Source organism: Myxocyprinus asiaticus, chromosome 1 (assembly GCF_019703515.2).
Source record: "Myxocyprinus asiaticus isolate MX2 ecotype Aquarium Trade chromosome 1, UBuf_Myxa_2, whole genome shotgun sequence".
Classification (NCBI taxonomy): Eukaryota; Metazoa; Chordata; class Actinopteri; order Cypriniformes; family Catostomidae; genus Myxocyprinus; species Myxocyprinus asiaticus.
This window is the reverse complement of record NC_059344.1, coordinates 7,327,870-7,347,999: the sequence shown is the minus strand read 5'-3', so window position 1 is coordinate 7,347,999 and position 20,130 is coordinate 7,327,870. Positions and strand designations below refer to the sequence as shown.

General features: G+C 40.7%; 1 protein-coding gene across 5 annotated transcripts in view; it reads left to right on the top strand.

Annotated features, from left to right (window-relative positions):
• LOC127448734 (rho guanine nucleotide exchange factor 11-like) overlaps positions 1-20,130 on the top strand; it is a 137,411-nt gene that overhangs the window by 35,860 nt on the left and 81,421 nt on the right. For 4 of the 5 annotated variants that reach the window (XR_007898581.1, XM_051711528.1, XM_051711520.1 and 1 more), the window contains exons 5-12: positions 916-973; positions 1,058-1,257; positions 13,040-13,111; positions 13,215-13,322; positions 14,321-14,369; positions 14,494-14,531; positions 19,444-19,530; positions 19,608-19,673. Coding sequence is in view for 4 of the 5 variants with exons in the window: in XM_051711528.1 (XP_051567488.1) it covers positions 916-973; positions 1,058-1,257; positions 13,040-13,111; positions 13,215-13,322; positions 14,321-14,369; positions 14,494-14,531; positions 19,444-19,530; positions 19,608-19,673 (678 nt within the window). In the remaining variant the exon portion in view is untranslated. Of the gene's footprint in view, positions 1-915; positions 974-1,057; positions 1,258-13,039; positions 13,112-13,214; positions 13,323-14,320; positions 14,370-14,493; positions 14,532-17,958; positions 18,062-19,443; positions 19,531-19,607; positions 19,674-20,130 lie in introns of those variants that run through there. The other variant, XM_051711553.1, reaches the window with a different exon arrangement.

Sequence of the window (20,130 nt, the reverse complement as noted above, 5' to 3'; positions counted from 1 at the left end):
CCATTCTGATGGTTAATGTGAACATTAACTGAAGCTCCGGACCTGTATCTGCATGATTTTGTGCATTGCACTGCTGCCACACGATTGGCTGATTGCACAGTTTTTCTAAGTAAATCACCCACAGTATTCCCATGATGCGCACATGCAATTTGAGTGATTGCACAATAAAATTAGTACCTGTTATTTGGGGTCTTAGTAAATCAGGGCTATGGTGTTTGTTATGCTGAAATTGCCAGAGTAAGACCACTTCTGTTTAATACACCCAGAGGTCCCTGTTCATAATTGTAGAAACTCCCTAATAATAAAAAACAGTTTTTTTCAAACATATTGGAGTCTGTCATTGATGGATGGTCAAGAGCTCTATCAACATCATGAGGGAAAACATGCAACTGCCTTCATATTTTTACATCATGTAAATAAATTTGTACTCCATGCTTCTGAATATGTTGAAAAAGCACCACTGAAACGATATGACCATGCCTTCAAAAAAATAATATAAATTCTCATATTTTGATTCATTAAGTTTTCTTAAATACATTTAAGCAACATTGTGTCAAAATGGTATAGATTATCCTACTCAAATGCATGTGACATCAAATAAACAAGAGTTAGGTCAGAGGTAATCCAAAAGTAATAAGATTACATTACCCAAAAATATAATGCAGGAGATTGTTACTGATTTAAATTTTTTGTCATGTAATTTGTAATCAGTACCACTTTACAATTCAGAAGTAATCTACCCAGCACTGCCCAGAACTTGAGCCGTGCTCCAGCCCCCAGTTTCAGATATGCTAAGATGTTTGGAAACAGCATTCGCACCAACCAAACAAATGTCACATAAAAAACTCAAAAATAGTCTTGTGTTGATGCTATGATTGAAGCATAAACATGTTTTTTTTTCTGTTTGTTTCTCAGGTCAATGGTTCATTGGTTTCATCCATGTCTCATCAGGAAGTGGTAAAAATGATCAAATGTGTGTGTCACAGTTGAGAACCTTGTTTTAAAATTGTAACAACAGTCCATCAGTGCTCACATATATTTTCTATTTATTTTTTAGCTGGGACATATGTGGCATTGACTCTGCAGGGCCCACCTCCTTCAGCTACATCTGTCCCTCTTCAGCCCCTCCCTACTGACTTCCTGCCCAATCCCAGAACAGCACTGGGAGTTGAAACTCTGCCTCTCCCACCTCCACTGACGCCACCCACAGGAAGCAGCACCCCTACCCAGAGAATCACAGGACCCAAACCATTACAGGTACACATATTTTAAAGGGGTCATGACATGAGAAATCTAAATGAATACTTTTTTCTATGTAAACGTGAGCTTGACGGATGTCTTTGGCCATTGGTATGCTTTGCGCCATGATCATCATGTTATAAAAGGAATAGTTCACCAAAAAATTATCATCATTTAGTTCACCAAAAAATTATCATCATTTACTCACCTTTATGCCATCTCAAACTTGTATGATTCCTCCTGCGTAAGACTGTCATGATTATGAAATCTTGCTGACAATTAATTGTCAAACAAATGACTGCAATTATGGCAATTAATTGTCTGTTTCAGGGCTTTCACGATTATGACGATTAATTGTAACACAAATTGTTAGCCTGTACTTCTCAAAGTTATTGTGTGCTTCATACACTTTAAGAAGTCTTCTATTTATATTTCACTTGGAATCATATAATAATATATGGGATGTAAGATTTCCTTTAAGCATTTAAAAACGTATTAATGACATGAAAAATAATAAAAACAAATATTGCCATATGCTTAAAATACGTCTCAACTTTAGTCTTGGTCAATTTTAAATTTACAGTGTTGTTTTTGGAATCAAGCCAACTTGATATACACTATATTGCCAAAAGTATTCGCTCACCCATCCAAATAATTGAATTCAGGTGTTCCAATCACTTCCATGGCCACAGGTGTATAAAATGAAGCACCTAGGCATGCAGACTGCTTCTACAAACATTTGTGAAAGAATGGGCCGCTCTCAGGAGCTCAGTGAATTCCAGCGTGGTACTGTGATAGGATGCCACTTGTGCAACAAGTCCAGTCGTGAAATTTCCTCGCTACTAAATATTCCACAGTCAACTGTCAGTGGTATTATAACAAAGTGGAAGCGATTGGGAATGACAGCAACTCAGCCACGAAGCAAAATGACAGAGCGGGGTCAGCGGATGCTGAGGCGCATAGTGCACAGAGGTCGCCAAGTTTCTGCAGAGTCAATCGCTACAGACCTCCAAAGTTCATGTGGCCTTCAGATTAGCTCAAGAACAGTGCATAGAGAGCTTCATGGAATGGGTTTCCATGGCCGAGCAGCTGCATCCAAGCCATACATCACCAAGTGCAATGCAAAGCGTCGGATGCAGTGGTGTAAAGCACGCCGCCACTGGACTCTAGAGCAGTGGAGACGCATTCTCTGGAGTGACGAATCACGCTTCTCCATCTGGCAATCTGATGGACGAGTCTGGGTTTGGCGGTTGCCAGGAGAACGGTACTTGTCTGACTGCATTGTGCCAACTGTGAAGTTTGGTGGAGGGGGGATTATGGTCTGGGGTTGTTTTTCAGCAGCTGGGCTTGGCCCCTTAGTTCCAGTGAAAGGAACTCTGAATGCTTCAGCATACCAAGAGATTTTGGACAATTCCATGCTCCCAACTTTGTGGGAACAGTTTGGGGATGGCCCCTTCCTGTTCCAACATGACTGCGCACCAGTACACAAAGCAAGGTCCATAAAGACATGGATGAGCGAGTTTGGTGTGGAAGAACTTGACTGGCCTGCACAGAGTCCTGACCTCAACCCGATAGAGCACCTTTGGGATGAATTAGAGCGAAGACTGCAAGCCAGGCCTTCTCGTCCAACATCAGTGCGCAAATGCGCTTCTGAAAGAATGGTCAAAAATTCCCATAAACACACTCCTAAACCTTGTGGAAAGCCTTCCCAGAAGAGTTGAAGCTGTTATAGCTGCAAAGGGTGGGCCGACGTTATATTAAACCCTATAGATTAAGAATGGGATGTCACTTAAGTTCATATGCGTCTAAAGGCGGATGAGCGAATACTTTTGGCAATATAGTGTATTATATTATATGCAATAGTAAAATATTTCTGTCCTAAATTCTTCACATTATTTTAAAGGAATAGTTCACCCAAAAATGAAAATTAGCTCATCATTTACTCACCCTCATGCCATCTCAGATGTGTATGACTTTCTTTCTTCAGCAGAACACAAATTACATTTTTTAGAATATCTCTGCTCTGATGGTCCATATAATGAAAGTGAATGGTGACAAGAACCAGAAGGTCCAAATAGGACATAAAGGCATAATAAAAGTAATCCATACAACTCTAGTGGTTAAATCCATGTCTACAGAAGCTATATGGTAGGTGTAGGTGAGAAACAGATCAATATTTAAGTCCTTTTTTACTATAAATACTATAAATTTCACTGAAAGTGAAAGTCACTGCCACACCAGAATGTTGAAGTGAAAGTGTAGATTTACAGTATTGATCTGTTTCTCACCCACACTGATCGGTGAGGTTCACACTTCAGAAGAAATAGATTTAACCACTGGAGTCTTATGGATTACTTTTCTGCTGCCTTTCCGTCCGTCGGAGTTCTGGTCACCATTCCCTTGCATTGTGAGGACTAACAGAGCTGATATTCTTCTTTGTTTGTGTTCTGCAGAAGAAAGTCGTACACATCTGGGATATCATGGGGTTGAGAAAATGATTAGAGAATTTTATTTATGGCTGAACTATCCCTTTAAAGCGCTCCCATTAAACTCATGAAGTATGTTGTGTGCATTTCAAATTGTTTCTTCATTTTAGCATCTCCACAGAAATATTGTCAGTGGGTGTTTCCTCCTGTGTCATTATGTGTTAACACTGCATGTATGAACCCGCAACGACCAAGAACTTTTGCCATTACACGATCGTTAAATTAAAGTGGAACCGGAGCACTGTTCATTATCAAAATCATTGCTTATATTTCTGCGTAAGTTTGGCGCAAACATCCACAGACAAAGTGTGCATCACAGTGCTTCAGAGCAGTTAATCTTTATGCGCTCTTCTGGAGCTGCTCCAACTGAGTGAGACAAACAAATGTTCTGTTCATGGAATTTATATACTAAAAATGGTTTGAAGAACAAAAACAAAAAAACAAATAAATTTTTTTTTTTTTTCCAGAACAAAGAACCAAAAACGTGAACAAAGTGATTTTCAGTTGTTCCGGAGTGAAAACGTTATTTTTAAATGCTGGTAACGGGTTATAACCGGTTAGTTTCGTTCCGATAATTTTTTAATGAATACAAAGGCCAAAGGGTTTATCACAGAAAATGTGGTGATGTGGGCATGGCCGAGCAACGTCTGTGGAGAGTGAGTCCGGGAGAAGAAGAGCGATAAGGATTGACACCTGTGGGAAATCACCTCTAACAGCTGTTTTGTGATGCAGTGAGAGCTGGAGGGGGTTAAAAGGGCAGTCCAGGGGGCCTGGGTAGCTCAGCAAGTAAAGACGCTGACTACCACACCTGCAGTCGCAATTTCGAATCCAGGGAGTGCTGATTGACTCCAGTCAGGCTTCCTAAGCAACCAATTGGCCCGGTTGCTAGGGTTGGTAGTCACGTTGGGTTAACCTCCTCGTGGTCGCTATAATGTGGTTCTCGCTCTCTGTGGGGCACGTGGTGAGTTGTGCGTGGATGCCTCAGAGAATAGCGTGAAGCCTCCACACGTGCTAGGTCTCTGTGGTAACGCGCTCAACAAGCCATGTAAAAAGATGCGTGGATTGACTGTCTCAGATGCGGAGGCAACTGAGATTCGTCCTCCGCCACCCAAAATCCCCCACCAAAAGGGCTGTCTAGACCGCCAGAGGAGAGAGAGATGCACGAAGCCATGATCGTGTGTGTGTGTGTGTGTGTGTGCATTTGTCCTGCTAAAAAGCATTAGTTTATGTGTGTCACCGAAAAGTGTGTGAATAAAGCCTTACGTTGGATTGTTTAACCGGCTCCCGCTTCCTTCCTTCCCGAAGAGAACTTGAGACTTGTCAGTGGTGTCAACCTGGGATTAGGAGGAAGAATATTTAGTCATGGAGCCCTCGCCGCTGGCCGAAGTATTCAAGACCCTCGCCAGCATCCACCAAGCGCAACATCAGTCTCTGCTTGAGCTGCGTCTGGAACAGGAGCAGTGGTTCCAGGCACTCTTCCAGGCTCAAGCGGAGGACCGGCTCATACTACAGAGCTTGGTACACCAGGAGGGATCTTCAGCTGTGACCCCGGATCCACCTATTTCCGTGCCACACATCACACTTTCCAAGATGGGACTTCAAGATGACCCAGAGGCTTTCGTTGAGCTCTTCGAGCGGTCGGCTGATGCATGGAAGTGGCTGAGGTCTGACCTACTGCCGCTGTTGACCGGGGAAGACCAACTCGTGGCCCAACAACTTCCTGCGCCCAACCTCCAGGTGTACGAGGACTTGAAGAATGCCATCCTGCAACAGGTCTGCCACAGCTCAGAACAACATCAGTAGCACTTCCACTCGTGGACGCTTGGTGAGTGTGGCCTCCCGTTTGCATTCGCCCAACAGCTCCGTGACACCACCGAAGGTAGCTGGTGGCTGAAGAATGTGACGCAGAGGGAGCGCTCGATCTGGTGATACTGGAGAAATTCATCGCCCGGCTACCGGAAGAAATGGTGGAGTGGGTCCGGTGCCTCTGCTCGGCATCGCTAGGTGAGGTGGTCCTCACCCAGGCATTCGCGGGGATGTTCGCAGGTGATGTGCGGCATGCCGTGAATGTCAGCTGGTGAATCCGCCAGCCACCTCAAGAGTGCTGTTGCGTCCCCTTCCATTAATCGAGGTCCCCTTCGAAAGAATTGGTATGGACCTCGTCGGGCCATTAGAGCAGACGGCATGCGGACATCGCTTTGCATAGTCCACCAGAACCAATACAGTGCGATATCCGGAAGCAGTGCCTCTGCGCAACATTTCAGTGGCATGTGTTGCGGAGGCACTCTTCAGAATTATCTCCCGAGTGGGGATTCCAAAAGAAATCCTCACTGATCAAGAACGTCAAAACCGGCTGTATAATAAGGGTACTCGGCTACGGGAATTTACCCTGGGAGATAAAGTCCTTGAATTGCTCCCCACATCGAGCTCTAAATTACCAAGTAGCAAGGACCCTTTGAGGTAACACGGCGAGTCAGGGAAATAGATTGAGGTGAAACAAATGGATCGAGGCGGAGCACGTCAGATTTACCACCTCAACCTCCTAAAATCATGGAGAGAGGCAGTCCCCATGACTTTGGTGACGGTGGTTCCGGAGAGGGAGGAGCCCATGAAAAGATGGCATTTTCCACACCATTCGGATTACACCAATTCGTGACGCTACCGTTCGGTTTGTTTGGGGCCCCGGCTATGTTTCAGCGGTTCATGGACCGAATACTCAGACCGCATGCTGTTTACACTGCTGCCTATCTTGACGACATCATAATTTACAGTATTTACATGATTGACAGCGGCACCTGCAGCATCTGAGGGCTGTCGTGAGGTTGTTGAGATGGGTGGGACTCATGGCAAACCTAAAGAAGTGCTCAATTGGCGGGTGGAAGTATGGTATCTGGGCTTCCACTTGGGTCATGGGCAGGTGCGGACCCAAATCGATAAGACCACAGCGATTGAAGCCTGCCCAAGACCTAAGACCTAAAAGGAGGTGAGACAGTTCCTGGGGCTGGCTGGCTATTATCACAGGTTTGTGCCTGTAATCAAAAGGAAATGGGTTAATTTTTTTTTATCTCAATCACTGAAGTGTGTAAATGAACTGAAAAGGATTTGTGCAGTCTTTTTGGCCAGGTTTGTCTCTACCTGTGCCTGGGTGAGGTGATATTCCATCTGCAAGATGATTCTTTGTGCCAAGTCCATTGTGTCCACCACAGCTTGTGCGCTATGCTCGTAGCCAGTGGTATCCTCCCTAGGATGTTGATCTGACCCATAGACAAGTCCTCTGTTACCTCCAAGCAAAAGGAGTGATTGGCAGGTCAGGTCAGTCCTCCATAAGAGAAGGAATTCATCTCACTGATGACACACCACTGAGTATGTGACACCTGGACTGCGTCAGAATGGCCATGCAGTGACTGAACATTTATGAGTTTAGTGTCATTATGAGAAAAAGGTTTTTTAAGGTGTTACATGTACAAACAACATTAGTTATGAGTTTCCTGACAACATGTGTCTCAGTACCCTTCAAAGTCATGTATCCAGTAAGATGATCCCATTTTACTATCTGAATTTCTCACTATCACGCCAATCGGGCGTATAGCAGTGGAATTTGGAAAAGCTTGATCTGGATGGATTAAAGGAACGCTGGCACAGAATCCAAGGCAATCAGAACATTCATCACCAGTATACATCATTAATATATAGTTATAATAGTAATTCTATGATTGTAGAATCACAGTTACATATAAAATAATCACAGTGCTAATTCAAAATTATCCAATGTGTGATTTGCTGGCTAAGTCACAATCGATGATACATGTCTATTTTCAAAATGTGTAGTGGATCGATAGAAGTGGCTGCACTTCATATCATCCACTTCTTATAACCTTTGCATTGTTATTAGCGATGTGTTAAACCAGGGGCCCTCTGGTTTGCAACCATGCCAACAATAATCAATTGGTTCGATTTATATGTAGGTGGAAATATTGAAATTTGGGTGGTAAGTTTGCTCGCAATTAGTAATTAAATCATCGATGTGTGACTGTAGCCATGCACATGTCCCATGTACATTTCAATGTTTTCAAATAAGAAAATAGTTCATGTCATGTGCGCCATAGTTATGACTATTTTACGGAAACAGGTTTGTAATGTTGTATATGTGAGAGGCTTTCGGAATCTAGGCCATTATTTTGTTCCATGATGTGTAGTGGTTGAGCCTGGCTAGTTTTACTGTCTGTACCAGGTAAAGATGTCATGAGTGTTATGATGAAAGTGCGTGTTCTGTATGTTCATGTCTGAGAGATGGGTGGAACCTGTTCTAGAACAATTGGTGTTGCACAATTTGGTTCCGGTGCTAAACCGGGAGGCCATATAGCTATTTTTTTTTTTTTTGTAGTGCTGCGAGGTGTAAATGGCCCCTTTAGATTGCTTTCGCACCCATCTCCCACATGGCCAATCCATTGTTCTGGCTTGATGCAGGGGATCAGAAACCTTTTGGCATCTGTCCCTCACGAGATTGCAACCTGAAATGGGAACAGCCACAGAGAGAAAACAGTTAATGTTGAACCTTTAATTAATTTGCATTTAGACATGTGGTACTTTCTTTATTTTCCTCTGGTCAAAGCCAAACTGTTACAGACAGCTTTAGTCTCGTAATGTATTTCTTGTGCCATCATGGGGAAGATGCATTTTGCTTTACAAAAACGTACCATTACAATGTCTAATGCAAATTTTGTTTCAGAGATCAAATTAGACAGAGCATCTTTGGTGAGATCTGAATTACTGCTGATATTTTAGTGCAGTTTGAAGTGTGTAGCACCTTAAGCTGTTCTTGCAGTTGAGCCTGCACTGTCTGCTGTTGTGAGCAATATAGGCCCCAGTTCTGCTGAGGAACTTTCTGAATTCATGGGTATCTTAATCACCCTTCCACTTATTAGCTCAAATGAGCTGATGCCCATAAGTTTTTATTTTTATTTTTTATTGCTCTCAACACAGCTCTGTGGTCAAAGAATCAGTTCACCTCTCTTGGTGATATGTTGTCTGTTTAGCGTTTTTTAAGGGTGCTATTCACATGTTTGATCATCTATGATCTATGATCTCTGAGGTCTGTCAGGGTTGTGAAATTTCTGCCTGATGTTTAGCATTTTACACACACATTTTTTATTGTCTACACAGTAGAATGGTTTCCCTGATCAGATTTAATTTAAATTGGTGCTTCTCAGCGAGAGATGATTTGGTTTATCACGTGCCACTTTCTTTACAGCATTGATGCACAGCAAAAAACGACCGTATACCCTCCCTCTTGGCACTGATAAGCGAACCAATGAAATTCAATCACAAGAATTTTTCAGGGCCTGAAAGGTTGTTCGGTTGGCAGTGTCATTACAAATATACATGTGTAGTATATCCATCAGCATGTCATGCATGACCTTTCTCCGTCTGTGGCCATGTTTGGCCATTATAATATAATGCATATTATAATGTGATTATAATACAATTATATTATATTAAAAATAGTATAAATTAAAATTATTTTATTACTGGTCTCTGGAGGTTTTCTGGAATGAGATATTTGTCATCTCGCTGCTCTTTTGAGAATACATGCCTTTGATTTGGCCCTTTATCAGATGCATGACTGCAGGCACATATTTACATGGGTCAAATTTCTGCTCAAGCTGCAGGGTTTTTGCGATTTTACAATATGAAATTGAGTGCAATTTTCTAATTTTCTTAAGATGTCACTAGGTGTATTCTCATGCGAATCTATTTGAATGTGAAAAGGGGGCTGGGCAGAGTCAGAGGTGATGCAAGGCGCAGAGTGTTCTTGAATTTTAAAGGACTAATGAAGTTATAAAGTCTTTTTAAAGTTACTGAAGGTTAATGCTAATTGTGTAAAACTACTGAGAGTTTGGTAATTGTGTAAAATGACTGGTAGTCACATGGAATTTTGTACTCAGTATGGTTTAACTGCAGCTATATGGTAAATAGCACAGTGTGCCATATCAGAGACAAACATATCCTACATAGTAACACATTCAGCTTGAAACTGATGAACAATTTCAAGAGAAACATGATTATAGTTATTTCAAATTTACACCAGACAAAAAGTCTGGAATGCCCGAAGCATTTACAACCTCTAACCTAAGTGTTTCTTGTAACACTTACAGCAGAAACAGTCAAGTGTTTTCAGAAATAAACTGCATTAGCCTATGTGTACATGCAGTATCACAAACAACTATCACGTGTTCTGTGATAACAGCAGTGTTTAGCACAGTTGCAAATTTACATAGTACTCTTTACTGATTTATAAACTAGTGACATTTCTTTTGTTACTATTTTTTTTCTCCATCACATTACCCTGTTTTTCCCAGCCTTGCTTTCATATGCAAACACATTGACTTGCAGTGTTTATATCTCAATCGAGGGAGACTAAGTACAGCATGATAGAGGAGTGTTTGGCCATCAAGTGGGCAGTCCTCACCCTCCAGTACTATCTGTTGGGGCGTGCTTTCACCCTCTGTTCGGGCCACACCCCGCTCCAGTGGCTCCATTGCATGAAGGATGCCAACGCGCGGATGGCCCATTGATATCTATCTCTCCAGCCTTTTAAGTTCGAGTTGGTCCACAGGCCGGGGGTGCAGATGACTGTTGCAGATTTCCTCTCCAGAAATGGGGGGGGAAGTAAGTGACGATGGGGGTATATGGTGATGTGGGCGTGGCTGAGCGACATCTGTGGATAGCGAAGCCGGGAGAGGGAGAGCGACAAGGATTGACACCTGTGGGAAATCACCTCTAACAGCTGTTTTTTGTTGCAGTGAGAGCTGGAGGGGGTTAAAAGGGCAGTCCAGACTGTTGGAGGAGAGAGAGAGAGAGAGACGCACAAAGCCGTGATCGTGTGTGTGCGCATTTGTCCTGCTGAAAAGCATTAGTTTGTGTGTTACCAAAAAGTGTGTGAATAAAGCCTTACGTTGGATTGTTTATCCGGCTCCCCCTTCCCGAAGAGAACTAAAGACATGTCACAGTAAATTTTTGGAATTACACCACTTCATGTTGCCCAAAAAAATGAAACGTGCTTTGATCGTGAAGGAAACTGCTGCATCACACATTTCTTTGATTAATTGCCCATTTGTAGATGTCGCATTCTGTGAATGAAGACCTTTTTAACAACTATGTATAATTACTGCAGATACATGCACGGCTAATCCCGGTACTGGGAAAACGTTATTGGAGGTAAAAAGTATATTTCTCAGTTGTTTCCAAGTCTTCATTGAATTATTGTTAGATATGATGCATTCATACAGATTTGATGCTGCCAGGTTTTAACTGAGAAGCAGATCTGTAATAAAAATGATACTTTAATTGTATGCATGTTAAGATTTCTATTCTGCTAAATTTACCTTCCCGGAAAAATTTAGTGGCTTATTTCTTTAGCATTATATCTTGCGAGATCTGGCAACACTGCAACTGGTATTTCACCCACCCTTGGCACTTGGAGTATTGCCATTTTAAAAAGAAGGTTATTGACCGTTCTTTTATTTTGTTCTAACCGGTAACCTTTTGGAAAGGAGACTGCAGAACTTCTGAACCGGAACGAAAAAATACTGTTTTTGCTACGAACGAACCGAAATGAAAAACTTTGTTTTTAGTCTATGTTTATATATATTTGCTTAAAATGCCATTTTCTTATTTTCTTGTTATGGTTGTTTGATTATTATTATGACACACTTGACAGCAGCAGGTCTATTAACTTACAATTACTCTTACAAGTCCGGCATTTTAATACAAATCTGCTTTTTTCTCTGCTGTTTACGTTAGACATAACCCATTGTGTTTACTTGAATACCTCGCCAAGACGGGCATTTTGGTGGAATTTTGAAATATATTTGACCGTTCAGTCGCACATACATGAACATTTTCGGAACACGCGCACATGTTTAGCACACACACATACGCCGTTTTTCAATCAAACAAGGCGCAGCTGTTACTAGATTGCTAACGAATTATAAAGTTATGCACTCTGGATTATTTTCAACAGCAGAATGTTGAATTTTATAAGTATGAACTTTATGAATATGTATGTATATATGAATATGTAAAATAAGTATGAATATTAACTTTATAATAAGTAACACAGGCCTAACCTATCACAAATATATCCGGTTATTTTTTCATTATTGACATTTTAATCAGCCTGCATGTCCGGTCGTGCGGACAAGCGTTAATGTCGAGCTCTGCATAGATCATGATAAAATTGGACTAGTCATAACTGCAGTGGATACTATAACTTTAGTTAATTTTATCTGTGCCTCGACACAATCGTGTCTCTGAGCTCTGCATGCAGTTCCTTTGACCTCATGGCTTGGTTTTTGCTCTGATATGCAATTTCAGCTGTGAGACCTTATATAGACAGGTGTGTGTCTTTCCAAATCATGTCCAATCAATGGAATTTGCCACAGGTGGACACCAGTCAAAGTGTAGAAACATCTCAAAGATGATCCAGAGTAACGGGATGAACCTGAGCTAAATTTCAAGTGTCATAGCAAAGGGTCTGAGTAATTATGTCAATGTAATATTTAAGTTTTTTCTTTTTAATAAATTTGCGAAGTTATCAAAAATCTGGTTTTTGCTTTGTCATTATGGGGTATGGAGTGTAGATTGATGTGAAAAAAAATAAAATAATTTAAAGCATTTTAGCATAAGGCTGCAACAAAATGTGAAAAAAAAAAAAATGAAGGGGTCTGAATACTTTCTGAATGCACAGTATGTGAATTTTGATTCTAGCCCACACCATTCCAGGGTTATTAGTGAAAATGTAAATACAGCAATTATAGCACCACATAGTGTAATGTGGGTGTGTGTGTGTGCGTGCTTCAGTAGTGGGGGAGACTTGGGACCATCCCTCCAAGTTTGGGATGTGTATGATTTAAGGTCTCTAACGCCCAGACACTTTAAGGGCAGAAAAAGAGTAATACAACCCCTACACACACAATATGAATTGCTTAGTAAATATTGATCCATGGCATTTAATATTTTGCCTTTCATCATCATTTATGTGTTTCTATTACCAGTAAAACAAAATGCTCAAAAAACAAAATTGAGGCGGGGACCTCTAGAGTTGACATGGAATAACATCGCCCTCTTCATTTTTTGAAGTGATTATTTAAATGCAAATGGAAAAATGCCTCAAAATACTTGAACGTCTGAAAAACAGTGAAAAAATCGGTTTGTGGGACTGTAACAGAACAAGGGTAAAGACTTCTGAAAAGTCCAGCATAAGCAACACCTTGCTTATTTTATGCACTATTGTCTTTATCCAACATTTGCAGGACCCTGAGGTGCAAAAACATGCCACAGAAATCCTGAGAAAGATGTTAGAACAGGAGGAGGCAGAACTAGAGGTAACAATACAGGCTAAATAGTCCACTTTGCACAGTACACTGTCCTGTCAAATTTGATTACAAATCCTTTTTTTTTTTTTTTTTTTTCGCAATCACTGTGCAGAACCTACTTGAGGAACAGTCTCGAAATCCCTCCTCTTTCTTAGAGGAGCGAATAGAAAGTGCCAAACGGAGAGCCAATCAAGTCAGAATGAAAATTCAGCAAGATGTGGTAAGATTTGTCTTTGTGGCAATGCATACTTATTGCTCATCTTTTCGTGTTTAATTCTTATTAATGGTGTTTTCTAAGTGAAGCATCACTACTGTTATTGCAAAAACTTTTAGAAAAAACCCTAACCTTAAGTATTAACTTTGGCATGTAACTCATCTCGCAGGAACTGTAATGCCTTTGAAACTATCAGACAACGATTTTATTCAGAGACATACTTAATGGAAATGTTTAGAAAGGTATCACCTGAACATATTTTAGAATTTTAATCTTGTATTAATCTCAAATGTCTTATATAGCTTTGTTAATTGTATATATTTATTGTTTACCCTGTGCTAGCCATTTGAAAATCCTTGTTGCTGACTTGGCATTAAAAGTTAATAAATAAACAAACAAACAACTGGTCCTGCAGTGTTTGTGTTATTGATCTGAATGATATGTCAAATCATGTGGCTTGAATAGAGGTGTGCTATTACTTTGTTAGTGATCAGACGTACGTAGTCGATAAAACGGGTGAAAAAATACAAAAAAACTCGCATTGAAGGCGGGACCCGAGCCATATCTTGAGACCAGAATATTATAGAGACTTGCCGTCAGGCTTTTTTGAAATTGGGCCAGTAAGTAATCAACCACCCAGAACACCCTATCAACCACATTGGAACATGCTAAAAACCACTCTGAACACCTTAGCAAATAATTGACCTTGTTTACAGCAGCGGTATCTTTGATTTTTGACAGGAATGACAATAAGGCTGTGAGGGATAGACGCACAATCTCTTCAGTGAGCTGTACTGCAGTTTAAAGTGTTTTTGTATTGTTCTGCCGACAAAACATTAAAAAAACAGCTTTCCAAAAACATAGACATAAAACTCCAGTGGAAAATCAGATGGGATCTAAGAGCTTTATACAGTTCCATACCATGTGTGCCATTGAATCACCAGAAAATGCAAAAATCTTGTATCAGATATTTTTTCCTTTAAATGACTCTGTTCCTCTTTCAGCATAGAACGCGACCAGAATCTATTGCCAGCTATTTCTCTGCTGGAGAAGGTTAGTGGGTGTTTATTTCCTTTATTAAAATGTGTTCTGGCTAAGACCAAGCTTTGATGAAGATTTTACTGCTCTGATAAATGAGATGCATTACCGTTGGTCACATTGTTTCCTGTTTCTGTAGGTCAGTTATCAATGGACTCCAATGAAGGAGACATTGAGGTGAGTTATATTTGCTTCATTCAAGATCAAATGACTTCTAGAAATGATGCAAGCCCACACAACTTTTATGTATAGTTGAAGTCAGAAGTTTACATACACTTAGGTTGAAGTCATTAAAACTAATTTTTTAACCACTCCACAGATTTAATATTAGCAAACTATAGTTTTCTAATATAGAAAACTTAAAAAATATAAAATATTCTAATATAGCAAGTCGTTTAGGACATCTACTTTGTGCATGACACAAGTAATTTTTCCAACAATTGTTACAGACAGATAGTTTCACTTTTAATTGACTACAATTCCAGTGGGTCAGAAGTTTACATTCACTAAGTTAATCATGCCTTTAAGCAGCTTGGAAACTTTAGACAGTTAGCCAATTAGCTTCTGATAGGAGGTATACTGAACTGGAGGTGTACCTGTGGATATATTTTAAGGCCTACCTTCAAACTCTGTGCCGCTTTGCTTGACATCATGGGAAAATCAAAAGAAATCAGCCAAGACCTCAGGAAAAAAAAATTGTGGACCTCCAAAAGTCTGTTTCATCCTTGGGAGCAATTTCCAAATGCCTGAAGGTACCATGTTCATCTGTACAAACAATAGTACACAAGTATAAACACCATGGGACCACGCAGCCATCATATCGCTCAGGAACGAGACGCATTCTGTCTCCTAGAGATGAACGTAGTTTTGTGTGAAAAGTGCAAATCAATACCAGAACAATAGCAAAGGACCATGTGAAGATGCTGGAGGAAACAGGTATGAAAGTATCTAAACTCAGCAAAAAAAGAAACGTCCTCTCATTTTCAGCTGCTTTTATTTTCAGCAAACTTAACATGTGTAAATATTTGTATAAACATAAAAAGATTCAACAACTAAGACATAAACTGAACAAGTTTCACAGACATGTGACTAACAGAAATGGAACCGGACATTTTTGGGGGAATGGCCCTAGCCCTCACTAGGGTTGCAACGGTATGAGATTTTCATGGTACGATAACAGTCTCAGAAAATATCACGGTATACGGTATTACACAGTTATTATTATCAGTTACAATGACCCTTAAAGGAGTGAAAACAGAAGGATTTTTTTTTTTTTTTTTTTGTTGAACAAACGCTTTTATAATTGAAACTTGAAACCATATTTTTTTTATGGAAGTATGTGTAAAAAAGTCTCCCTTTTGAAAATAAATAGTATAAGAAAGCTAACAGAATTATAATAAACCGAATTATAAACAGCATGTGTTCAAATATAAATTAACTACTAAATGAAAAATAACATCAGCTGTGTGAGCTTTAAAGTAATGTCCTATGATTATTAACAATTAACATACTGTAGGTGCAGAAAAGCACAGCCAGACTGCTCCTGTCTGTACCTTTAACTCAGTGGTTTTCAACTGGTTTTGCTTCAGGACCCAGATTTTACATTAGATATCAAGTGGCGACCCACCATAGTAAAAACGTAACCTGTATTTAATGTATCCTGGGTTGCATTTCCTTTTATGTTGCATAGTTTTGTTCATGGTTTTCAAGTACAAGGACATGCGTCAAGTGACATTATTTTTGTTGACATCAACAACAACAAACGACTGGAAGTGTTCTCTCCCCCCTTTTAAAAATCGAAGAGCGTATTTACTTATACGAGCCCATTATTATCCCATTTGTTTCCTAATTTCAAACATAATTCAAACAGAACATACATATTACAGGTAAGGCTCCTCATTACCATGGTTAGGTCAGTGTAGCTAGTCTTAAATAATAGTAATAATAATAACAAATGGTAGTATGTATGAAAAAATAAATACTAGCTGAAACATATCTTGAAACTTTAACTACAACTGCCACTGTTGATATAAAATGAGGTCTAATAGATTCTACCTTTAGATTATTTCATATGAAACTATAACATTCTGTCAAAATATAACAGTTACTTTTACTCATGTAAAATTGTGAAACAGTTTTGTAAAGGTGATGTGTAATTAAAAACAAAATTGGCGCATAACACAGTGTTGCTCTTTTCCTCCTCGGTGCTGTTTGGCATGTCAGGACTGCCTACTGTTTGAGAGGTTCGACTTGAGTTCCTCCGTAACGCTTTAAACTAGAAAAGTCTCACTAGAATTGAAATTGGTCACATCAGTTTTGAGGTCTGCGCTCCGCAATATCGAGAGAAGCACGGGTTGTTGCACGCGCGCGCCAGAGAGAAGAGCAGATCATGATCACGAGCTGGTTCCGTTACACTCGTGCGAAAGTGCAGATAAGAAGCCTTTAGCTGATTGCGAGATTATCATTAAATCTGCTGCGGCAGTCCTAAATAGGCTATCACTTTGACAGCCGCCGAAATATCTTCAATGTGAGAACCGTGTCATTGTTCTTTTCCTGCTGTCCGCGACCCAGTCTGAATAGATCTGCGACCCACTAGTAGAGAAACACTGCTTTAACTTACACACACACTCACTTATGTCAGACCCCCTCGCCTCGCTTCTCTCTGACATTTTCTCTGCTGCATGTGTGTGTGTGGCGCAAGTTGACGAGTCTGACAGGCAGTCTAGGAGGAAAGGAGATGCGCACGCGCTGGTGAGATTCTCCGGTTGCATATTTTTTTCCTCAATACCGTAGATAAGCAAATGTACATGGCATGAAAACCGTAAATTTTCATACCATGGTATACCATGAAACCAGTATACCGCTGCAACCCTAGCCCTCACCCTCCGATCCAACAGGTCCCAGACGTGCTCAATGGGATTGAGATCCGGGATCTTCGCTGGCCATGGCAGAACACTGACATTCCTGTCTTGCAGGAAATCACGCACAGAACGAGCACTATGGCTGGTGGCATTGTCATGCTGGAGGGTCATGTCAGGATGACCCTGCAGGAAGGGTACCACATGAGGGAGGAGGATGTCTTCCCTGTAACGCACAGCTTTGAGATTGCCTGCAATGTCAACAAGCTCAGTCCGATGATGCTGTGACACACCGCCCTAGACCATGACGGACCCTCCACCTCCTAATCGATCCCGTTCCAGAGTACAGGCCTCAGTGTATTGCTCATTCCTTCGATGATAAACGTGAGTCGGACCATCACCCCTGGTGAGACTCGTCAGTGAAGAGCACTTTTTGCCAGTCCTGTCTTGTCCAGCGAAGGTGGGTTTATGCCTATAGGCGACATTGTTGCCAGTTATATCTGGTAAGGACCTGCCTTACAACAGGCCTACAAGCCCTCAGTCCAGGCTCTCTCAGCCTATTGCGGACAGTCTGAGCACTGATGGAGGGATTGTGTGTTCCTGGTGTAACTCGGGCAGTTGTTGTTGCCGCCATCCTGTACCTGTCCTTCAGGTGTGATATTCGGATGTACCGATCCTGTGCAGGTGTTGTTACACGTGGTCTGCCACTGCGAGGATGATCAGCTGTCCTTTCTGTTTCCCTGTAGCGCTGTCTTAGGCGTCTCACATTACGGACATTGCAGTTTATTGCCCTGGCCACATCTGCAGTCCTCATGCCTCCTGCAGCATTCCTATGGCACATTCACACAGGTGAGCAGGCACCCTATTCTGGTGTTTTTCAGTAGTCAGTAGAAAGGTCTCTTTAGTGTCCTAAGTTATTTTAACTGTGACCTTAATTGCCTACCGTCTGTAAGCTGTTAGTGTCTTAACGACCGTTCCACAGGTGCATGTTCATTAATTGTTTATGGTTCATTCAACAAGCATGGAAAACATTGTTTAAACCCATTGCAATGAAGATCTGTAAAGTTATTTGGATTTTTACAAAATTATCTTTAAAATACAGTGTCCTGAAAAAGGGACGTTTCTTTTTCTACTGAGTTTATATCCACAGTAAAACGAGTCCTATATCGACAGCCTGAAAGGCTGCTCAACAAAGAAGAAGCCACTGCTCCGAAACTGCCATAAAAAATATGCACAGTTTGCAAGTGCATATGGGGACAAAAATCTTACTTTTTGAGAAATGTCCTCTGGTCTGATGAAACAAAAATTTAACTGTTTGGGCATAATGACCATCGTTATGTTTGGAGGAAAAAGGGGTGAGGCTTGCAAGCCGAAGAACACCATCCCAACCGTGAAGCGTGGTGCTGCGGGAGGGACTGGTGCACTTCACAAAATAGATGGCATCATGTGGAAGGAAAATTATGTGGATATATTGAAGCAACATCTCAAGATATCAGCCAGGAAGTTAAAACTCGTCAATAATGGAAATGGACAATGTCTCCAAGCATACCTCCAAACTTGTGGCAAAATGGCTTAAGGACAACAAAGTCAAGGTATTGGAGTGGCCATCACAAAGCCCTTAACTCAATCCGTTAGAAAATTTGTGGGCAGAACTGAAAAAGCATGTGTGAGCAAGGAGGCCTACAAACCTGACTCAGTTACACCAGTTTTGTCTGGAGGAATGGGCCAAAATTCCAGCAACTTATTGTGAGAAGCTTGTGGAAGGCTACTCAAAACATTTGATCAAAGTTAAACAATTTAAAGGCAATGCTACCAAATACTAGCAAAGTGTATATAAACTTCTGACCCACTGGGAATGTGATGAAAGAAATAAAACCTGAAATAAATAATTCTCCCTACTATTATTCTGACATTTTCACATTCTTAAAAATAAAGTAGTGATCCTAACTGACATAAGACAGGGAATGTTTTCTACGATTAAATGTCAGGAATTGTAAAAAACTAAGTTTAAATGTATTTGGCTAAGATTTAAATTTCTGACTTCAACTGTATATAAATGTAAAAAAAAATATTTTGACTGACCAACCTCAGTGCTCAAGGGGGTGATTGAGTTACCTTCAAATTTATGTGCGCTTATTTAAGCGTTTGCTTTCACATACTTGAGTAGAGAAATAAAAACACACTACCCATTAATTTCCCAATATTTTCCCTTTTTCTTTCTTTCCTTTAAGGCATGTGAGAGTCCCTTTTCTCCCTCCACCTTCCTGCAGAATCCCCTGCAACACAGGCAGGAATCCGACACACACACCTCTGACTCGGTGAGACCCATAGATTTGCTTCAGATCAGTAAACGGGGCCTTTGAGGCATGATTCTGATTGTCTTGTGTCATCTCAGGGAGGAAAGGCCCACATCATCGGACCAGAGGAAGAAGAGGAGAATGATGAGTACACAATCAATGAGGTAAGAGAGGCTGTGATCGGTGGCTATGATTGGAATAGAATACTACTGCATAATGCATAGTATACACTAGCTGGGTTTGCATCCACCTATTTTATGTGCATTTTGAGATCGCATAAACGCTGGATTGAAACCTCAAGATGCAAATAAAATCTCCAAAATGCGCATCAAAAACATATTCACTCGCATGAGGTGGGTTAAAAAATTTGTTCAGTAATAGAAACGCACATAAACTATGATGGCAGAACATTTACAGAATAAACTCCTATTGAATTTATTAGGAATAAAAGATGTGCATCAAAAAAGTCATGAGGCTGATTAATTGATTCATAACTGAAATGTTGCTGTGGTCATCCTGAAGTCAATTGTGTCTTGAAAATCCAAAGCCTGCAGAGAGTTTGCATAGCAAATAAGTGGAATATAATTTTTAACTCTGCTGAAGAGGAGGTTTATTGACTTA